Source organism: Perognathus longimembris, chromosome 22 (assembly GCF_023159225.1).
Source record: "Perognathus longimembris pacificus isolate PPM17 chromosome 22, ASM2315922v1, whole genome shotgun sequence".
Lineage (NCBI taxonomy): Eukaryota > Metazoa > Chordata > Mammalia > Rodentia > Heteromyidae > Perognathus > Perognathus longimembris.
In genome coordinates this window covers 3195910-3204816 of record NC_063182.1, presented here as the reverse complement: position 1 = coordinate 3204816, position 8907 = coordinate 3195910, and the positions used below count along the sequence as shown (strand labels likewise).

At 54.4% G+C, this 8907-nt stretch overlaps 1 protein-coding gene across 3 annotated transcripts in view; it reads right to left on the bottom strand.

Moving 5' to 3' along the window:
• Positions 1–361: 361 nt before the first annotated feature.
• The window catches only part of Ppp2r2b (protein phosphatase 2 regulatory subunit Bbeta), a 297040-nt gene continuing 288494 nt past the window's right edge, over positions 362–8907 (bottom strand). For all 3 annotated transcript variants that reach the window (XM_048331428.1, XM_048331427.1, XM_048331429.1), the window contains 3 exons: positions 8207–8376; positions 2387–2478; positions 362–805 (listed from right to left, as the gene is read on the bottom strand). In XM_048331428.1, coding sequence (XP_048187385.1) covers positions 526–805; positions 2387–2478; positions 8207–8376 — 542 coding nt within the window. In that variant the 3' untranslated portion in view covers positions 362–525. The remainder of the gene's footprint in view (positions 806–2386; positions 2479–8206; positions 8377–8907) is intronic.

Below are 8907 nucleotides of genomic sequence, written 5' to 3'. Positions count from 1 at the left end.
AGGAAAGAGAAGTTCTCTGAGAGTAGAGTAAACGCGGTTTATTTTCTGTCGATTTTTTTTCCAACCGAATGGAATTGCTTAATTAAAAAAAACAAACCACAACTTATCTCTTTCTCCTTAAATACTACAGACAACCTCATTTTTTTTTATCGTAGCAGACACCTAGAAACGAAACACGGGACCCACCCGAGGGGAGAAACATGGCGGTCAAAGCGTCAGAAAGTGGACTATGGGAGAATGACTGTTAGCGGGCGGCGCTCAGATTCTACACAGAAGTAGCCCAAGCCTGCTGGGTTTGACAAACGTTTCTCAGAACCGGGGGGGCGGTGGGGGTGGGGGTGGGGGGGCGGGGGACGGGAGGTGGGGGGTGCTGGGGACGTTGAACTCCTTTGAATCCTACCCCAATCGTTATCGTATGCACGGGGGAGGTCAAGTCGATGCCTCGGGATGAAGACCCCAGGAGATACTGAAGAACTCCTCCTGCCTGGCATTCGGTAGGGCGAGGTTCGGTCATCGCGCGTCCTTCTAGTTCACCTTGTCCTGGAATATATAGAGGTTATTCGTAGCTGCCACCGCGATGATGTTTTCGGAGGGATGCCAGGCCGTGTGTAAGATCTTCTTGCTAAAGTCCAGACTGTCCACGCTGATCTCGTCCTTGCGCCGCTTGCCCCCCACGCACACCTTCCGGGGCTTCAGGATGGCGCGGGGCTTGCTGTTTTCCCGCGAGGCCTCCAGGGTCACGTCCCGCTTGGTGTTGCGGTCGAACATCCTGAAGAAGTTGTTGTAGGAACCGGTCATGATGACGCTGCGGGGCGGGAAGGACACGGGAGTCACCGGGGGGGGGGGGGTCAGCACCACCCAGGGAACGCCTCCCCCCCTCCCCCCCGCCACCCCGGGCCTCCTCCATCGAGGCCTCGGCCCCTAGCGACCGGCTGCCTGGTGACCACTCCTGTTCTGGGTGTCCTGGCTGGAGGACTCCGCGTGGGAAGGTGGGCCGGGGGACTCTGCGCTTGCTCCTGGGGGAGGGGGTGGGCATCTGCTGGTGGCAGGACAGGGGATGGTGGGTGGGGACTGCCCCCCCCCCCCTTGTGGAGTCCGCACCCCAGCGCGTAGGAGATTGCCCTGAGTGTTTTTCCGCCCGAGGCTGGCGTTCCACCGCGTGAGCCACAGCTCTCCACGGTGGTGATTGGCCTCGTGCTGATTCACTGGGAAGTCTGGCGGGCTCCCCCCCCCCCCCCCCCGCCCCAGGGCCGGCTTCGGACGGCAGCGATCCTCGGGTCTGTGTCTACGTCGGCATCCTGACTACAGGCACGAGCCACGAGTACGCAGCCCGTGGGAACCTTGGCGTACGGGTGCCCTGTCCTGTGTCAAGTCAGGTGTCCTGCGGCGATTATTTCCGGTCCTGCTAAGTAGTGTGGGGTTCGTTTGGGGTCCGTGGCAGAAGGCAAAAAGAGGGTGTGCGTGTGTGTGTGTGTGTGTGTGTGAGAGAGAGAGAGAGAGAGAGAGAGCGAGCGCCGCCATGCTGACTCAAAGCCGGAATCGCCGAGTCTCCTTCATGAGAGAGCCCCATGCTACCTCCCGCCATTGCTGAAGCCACCGCCATCAAGGAGCTGAGCCAGCCCGGTAGCTCGCTAGTTCGCACACAATCATCTGTATCCGTCAGAGCAAAAATGAACTATTGGGAGGTACCAGGAAGCACTGAAATCAAAAGCCTTAAACCAGCCATGCATCATTGTGAGGGGATGTGATAAATGACGCTGGCCAGGTTCTAGCTAATGAGCCACCGGGGCCTTGGGGCTGGCGGACACCGGCGGCCCAGGGCTGAGGTTTGAACTGGAAAGCCTAGTTGGTAGTGAGCAGGGCTGTCGGGGCGGGCGAGGGCTGGTTTCCTGTAGGCGCGGGTAGACCCGGGTCTGGGAGTGGGCGGTAGGTCAAAGTCAGGACTTTACTGATACCCAGTTGACATCTGTGCCAGCCCGAAATGGAGTCCGGGTTTCCCGGCATCCTCTGACCGTAGCGTCCGTCCAGTGACCGACTCTATCCAGCCTGGCCGGGCCTGGGCGTCTCCCTTTTTATTTTTTCTGGGCTTGAACTCAGGGCCTGGGTGCTGACCCTGAGCTTTGGGGCTCCAGGTGAATACGCTACCACTTCTAGCCACAGCTCCATTTCCAGCTCTCTGGTTCTCACTTGGAGATAAGAGTCTCATAGACTTCCCTGTTGATTAGAGACGAGTCTCTCGGGCTTCCCGCCTGCGCTGGCTTTCGGCCCCTGGACCCGCAGATCGCAGCCTCCTAAGTCGCCAGGATGACAGGCGTGGGTCGCTGGTGCCTAACTGGCCCTGCAAGTCTCTCTCTGGGAGGCTCCTCCGCCCCCAACCCTTCCTTACCTGTCTGACCCGTTCCAGACGCACTCGAATTTGTCGAAAATGCAGTCGTTTTCGTAGAGGGAGCAGAGCTTGCTTCGGAGGTAGTCATGAACCTGGGGGCGGAAGGGCAACGTCAAGGTCAGCCGTCGTGGGAACAGACCGCTGCTGCGTGCACCTGCCCCGGGCTCCCGGGCACCCATCGGACGGCCCGGGGCGGAGTGCAGGCCCCGCCCTTCCCGCGGGGTCCTCAGACCAGTGGGTGAGCTCAGCTCAGCTGCCTGCTATCCGTGTGGTTAAGCTGCTCCGTCGCTGGGGAGGGAGGGTCCCCCCACTGCAATCCTCCCCTTCGTCTAGCGTGCCTCCTCGGTCAGGGCGCGCGTATACGCGCACAGGTGCCTAGCTAGGTTTACAATGCACGTGTAATTCCTAAAGAGGAGATGAGACACGCACCCTGTGTGTCAGCAGCCAAACTTGCAGCTAAATTCATTCTGACCTCTGGCTGTGTTGTGATCGCCAGGATAGGCTAGGTGCAAGGACATCTGTTCGCTAGCATTTGTTCACGGCCACTCTCCGGAATTGCTTTGCTATGTCCTTTGCTATGTCTGCTGGAGTACATTCCTATGTTAAACGACCTCATCCTGTATGGACTGTAATCAGATATTGCCAACTTCAAGGCCTGTTTTGTTCTTGAATGTGAGCAACCCTATGCTATTCCCTGGTTCCTAAACTGCGTATAAACTGGAAGTTAAGAATAAACTTGGCTGCATCTCGGGATGCAGACCTCCTGAACCCCATCTTTTGTCTCTTGTCTTCTTTTTTCCCTTATCTATCTTTCTTTAATCCTCGCCCCCTCAATCAGGATTCCCTCTTCGCTGCTGGCTGGCTCGGCACACCTGTGCACACGAGATGTTTCGCACGACGCTAAAACTCTATCTAGGCCACGGGAGTCTGGGATTGGGAGATCTGGGGGTGTCTCTTCTACACGGGAGTCATTAGTTCTGGCTTCGCCTGGCAGGGCAGCACTGGGATCTAGAGGGAAGGCTTTCCAGTCGTGGGGAGTGGCAGAGTCCTGAGAGGAGCGTGGCAGAATGAGGGCGCGGGACAGGCGCCCGGTTCACACAGGGGTTCCCCGTGTAAGGTGAGGAGACGTCACAGAGCCATCCGGGGAGTGAAAGAATGGGGGGCCGGGGGGGCTGATGTGGAGGAGGACAAGGGAGGGGTGAGAAGGGACCAAGTTGTAGACAGGGTCAGAGGTGAGAGCTAATAGAGTCCGGAGAGCCATGGTCTGGAGGCGGCCGGGGGACGCAGGTGGAGCTGCTGTTTACAGAGGGGCGCGGTCTGTCTGCCCTGGGGCGGGCGGGCCTCAGCTCTCTCCGGGTTCCGCAGAGGCCGGTGGATTGCACACCCGCTGGGCGGCACCACCCAACACACCCGCTCCGGTGCTTTCCTTCCACACTGGACACCGATGGGCCGGAAGTTCAAATGGCACCGGCCGCACGGTTGGCCCCTTTCTCCAGCCACGCTCGCCAACGCAGGCACAATGCGGCAGACAAATAAGGCTCTGAGGGCGGTCGGTCACTGGGGCTCAGTTTTCGGCGTGCCCTTTCTGGAACCTTCTAGCAGGGAGTGGTATAATATTAGCGGGTACATCTGATATGCCAGCTGGTTGAGACGGGCAGGTGCCGGTCCTGCTCGATCACTTGGCGGCCTTAGTCTTCCCCGAGAGCCTGGCTAATGAAGTCAGGTGAAAGAAGGAGCCGGAAGGCAGAGGGCTGGTCCCCGGGGCGCTGAGCTCCGTGTGGATGAAGAATGATGGTTTCAACCGTTTCACTGCAACCTGGCCTGCTTCTCTTTCTCGACCTCAAGAGCGCTGGGGTGCCGAGGAATGAAACACGGCAGCCATGGATCGTATAAATGATTAGATGGAGTCGTGTCTTAGTTGTGAGTGTGTGTGTGTGTGTGTGCAGATTTGACCCGCCAGAGGTGGAGTTTTCCGACCCCTGTTCTATAGGTGAACTGGAAAGTAGTTGTGTGTAAGCCCTCAGCTTCGTGTTCACAGAAGCGAGCTTGGGGCTCGCTAAGGCACGCGTGTAAATGCAGCGCGAGCCCCGCCCTTACGGAATCCCACGTCTCTCTACCTAAGTGGGCTGCTTCCCTCTGGATGTCACGACCCCTTTCAACGGTGTTCAAGATTCTCACGGAGCCACTGGTGATCACTTTTGTAGGGCACCGTCTTTGATAATCGCACTTAAACTTGTATTCCATTGAGTCATATGCCGTTCTCAGCAAAAATGTGCAACGTTACTACGATATCTATTAACCTGCTGCAGTGATTTCCAAGTGAGCCAGCAGCGGAGCCGGACTTCAGAAGGAGGAGCTTCGGATGCTGATTGCTTCATTCTATAGCGAGTGTTCTAAACGGAGCGATGTTCCAGAGCCCTTCCCCCCAATAAGCAACCTAAATCGCTCATGCAATCATGTGTCTGAAAGCTACTTTTTTTTTTCTGATCCAGGCTCTCTAGCAGGTGACCTACTGTAAGAACCCCCCCACCCTCCCGCCCCCCCAGGCTCCGGTTCCTTCCACCCCGTGTTTTGCATGGCGAGTTATGATGTTACAGGTCTGCCAGTGTCGGCCCCAGGCCAAAGACAAATGATGGAGTGAAAGCTCAGAGCAGGTGCTGGGGAGTTCGTTGGGCTCCGCGGTCTCGGCAGGCACCAGGGATAATTAGGCTAGCACACAGGGGTGCTCTCTGAACCACAGCAGTAACACAACTGTAGCAACCACACGCGGGGCTTTAACTTCCGGCCTCCAAGCCCTTCTCCCAGTGCCTTCTGGAGCTTGCAGATTAGTCTTAGCTCGGGTCCTCAACCGCTGGCTTCTTCCCGCTCCTTCGTCTCGACTGAACTCTGATTCTCAGGGAGACAGTCCAGGGACGGCTGGACTTGGCTCTCGGTCCACGAACGGAGACGGGGGAGGCGAGCCCCACGCTGGGTCTCACCGGTACTCCTGCTTCATGTCCGGAACCAACTTTCCTGCTCCATCTGTGCCCTCGCTGCAGCCACCGAAAGCTCCCGGAATCTCTACTTCTCATTTCTTTTTATTTTTCATGTTACCTTTTATTACTTTTTGGAGTGCTCTACCGGTGCGTATAATCACATCTGGCGATATTCAGGGCGACAGCTCCGACGTAAGATTTTCCCGTTTAGTGGAGACTCAAGTAGACGCGGAGCAAACAGAATAGGCCTTCTCCCGTCATAAACCGTCAGGTGAGTCGTGTTCATGAACGAACGGGAGAGGGTGCCTTTCCTAAGATGTGAGGATTTATTTTTTAACTAAATGGATTCTTTTATTTAGGTGGTCGTACAACGAAGGGGTTACCCTTCGGCAAATAAGTTTATGAGCATAACGCATCGCCCTCGCTGTCAACCCGTTCATTCTCTCACCCTTCCCCCCAATCTTCTCGATTTCATAGGATGTGCATCGACTATGATGACTTCGTCCCTCCTTCTTCCTCTTTATTCAGCTCTACTATGTTTTTGCTAGTCCTGGGGCTTGAACTCAGGGCCTGAGCGCTGTCCCTGGCTTCTTGAGCTCAAGGCTAGCACTCTACCGCTTGAGCCACAGCGCCACCTCTGGCTTTTTCTGTATATGTGGTGCTGAGGAATCGAACCCAGGGCTTCATGGATACGAGGCAAGCATTTTACCACTAGGTCACATTCCCAGCTCCCTCACTACTCTTTTTTAACAGAGAAATGATTCACCTTCGCATTTCTTCAACGGATACTGTCCTTCCTTGCTTTCCTCGCGGACTCGATTCTTCCTGTCATCTCCCTCTCCACTGGCTTGTTTCTGTCAGGCCTGAAGCATGCTCTACTTTTCCTTCTAGCTCTGTATCCATTCAGAACAAATCCTCTTGTACGACTTGCTTGTTGTCCTCACGCTCACACCCTCGGGGCAGTCTTGAACCCACTCCAATCGGACGTTCATCCACCTCGCTCAGGTTCCTCTTCCGTTAGCGCTACGGTTCACTCCTCAGTCCTTACACCCAACGTGGCAGCCGCGTGGGCCCTTGCTGACCTCTTCCACCAGGGAACACTCTTCTCCTTCACCTCCCTGGACACTTTCCTCGATCTTTTCCACCAAATCTGTCCCCTTTCAACCTGAAACGCTGGGGCCCCGGGGCACAGAAGTAAATGACTCCTCCATGCACTGCCTACTGGGCCCTGGTGTAGCCCTAGGGCCTTAGAGGATCCCCTCTGTACTTCGGAGACTGAAATGGCTATCTCTAGCCAGCTAGATGCATCTAGACGGGCGTTGAGAGGCTACCTGCCATCCCCATTTGCAGGATGAGTTGGTTTGACATCCCAAATCAAGCTCTTCATCCCTCCTCTAAATCACGTGGCATTTCCCTCTCTCATGGAATAATCCTTGGCACTCCTTTCCTTCTGGCACGCATCAGATGTGTCTTTAGATCCTAATGATCTTTACCTTGGAAATGCATCCCCAGCCCGCCCACCTCCATGGCTGATACCCTCATCTAAGCCATGTTATCACCCTTTTCCAGAATCCTGCAGTCACTCTGAAATCCTTCCGTCTCCTCCCATGTCTCCCTAGAGTTTCTCTTCCAGCATAATCAGAACGTTCTCTTAAAATGAAAACCTTCTGGAATGAAAACCTTCTGTTAAGGGTTTTAAAACTTGGTCAAACGTACTCTAACCCGGGGGATCATGTGCTTTGGTATGGGAAACATTAGTATTTTAAATTTTATTATCTTCAAGTTGTTGTGCTAAGGAGTTTCAACTCAACGTGTCAGCTTAGGAACACAAGGCATCATGTTCAATGCCACTGAAATGGGGAAAATTGTGATGGCTACTTAAAAAAAATGTAACCCAATATCTTAAAATAGGATGAGCTGCTTTCATGGCATTCTTACTTGGATTGGCTTGTGAAACTCCGTCTGCCTCCAAGTCGAGTCTGCCTCTTTCAACTACACAACTCTAAATGCCCCTTTTTGTGTTCCCTTTGCCAGTGTTTGTACCACCGTCTCTCTGCCCAGAGCCTAAGCCAAAGCCTCTTCCATGTCCTTGCTTGCCGCCCTCAGCCCCGCAAGGCAACAAACAGCTCCCGATGGCTGGCTGTCTGCTCTCTCTTTATTTCCATCTACCTTCCAGCACCATCACCCTCTGTCCTTAGTCTCACTGTGAAGCGAAACAACACGAAGACATCAGAGTGTCATGTCTGGTGCCAAGGTTTTCTTGATTCTCCACTGGACCCAACCCAAAGGTAGAACAGAAGAACCTGCCTCACCTGAGTCTGCCTGCAGGCCCTTTTTTGCCCTCCCCAGCTCAAGTTCCCGCCCTAGGATCCCCTAGGTAAGGCGAACTTCCTGCACATACCACATTTCTCTTGGCTGAAGGCCTCTGACCTATTATCTTAGCACATGCTTTTCCGACCAGGTCATGGTAATCAGTCTTCACCCTTCTCCTGTGGAAGGCCTCCCAGGTCTAACGTTATCCCTTGCATAACTGCACACCCAACTCCTTATTTTATCATCCGGTTTCTCCACCACATGGTCAGAACCATCTTCACCGCCCTCATTCTTGACTAGTGCCCAGCCCACTTTAAATCCTCAGCCTCTGTAGGTGACATCGAATGCTATCCTCTCCTCGTGCCCCCTTGCCTTAAGTCCTGTGGCATTCACAGCTCATACCCTTTGATCAAGTACCTCACGTCTTGTATTCTGCATCGTAACCCTGCGAGCCTCTGCAGGCGGAGGCTGACTTAGAAGGCCCGCAAAGGGCAGGCTCTGTGTACCCACGAGTGGCTGTTGTTTTCTGTACCTGGTAAGTCTCGATGGGACGATTTTCCATGTTGAGATCCCAGACTTTCACGGTCAGATAGTCCCTGGTCATGATATACCTCCCACTGTGGCTAAACTTCACATCCGAAATCGAAGAGATGATTTCGGAGAAAAACGATCGGTTGCTCGGATCTTCCGGCTCTTCAAAAACTGCAGAACCAAAGACAAGACAGGATGCGTTTAGTACGCCTTTGTCCGTAGACGCTCCTCACGTTTGGGCCGGATGGGAAGCTACTAGTTCACTTGGTGTCTAGGTAGATCTGGTGTCTACAGAACACAAGCAAGCGGCTGGCAGAGAACGTCAGCTCGCTGGCAACCGCGGAAACTGTGTGACCTCTGTGTTCTGCCAGGAAGGCCTGGCCGGGGACCCGGCCCGTGAGCTGGCAGGCACTACTTTCAAGGACTGGGTCAATGTACCTACTAACTCTGGTTTGTATTTCCCTTGGGCTCCAGTTGTCACTAGTCACGGACAAGCGGAGAGCTCTTTTAGATGCTTAAACATTAAAAAAAAAATGTTTTATGAGCTACTCCTCACAGTACCCTAAAATATAGGTATTTGAAGTCTACTGTTCAATGGGCTTTCAGATCTCCCCCTCCCCATACTCACACCATCAGTACCACACTCTAAAACTTAGAAGGTTTCCAACCACCCCCTCCCCCCAACCCACTCCTGTGGCAGTT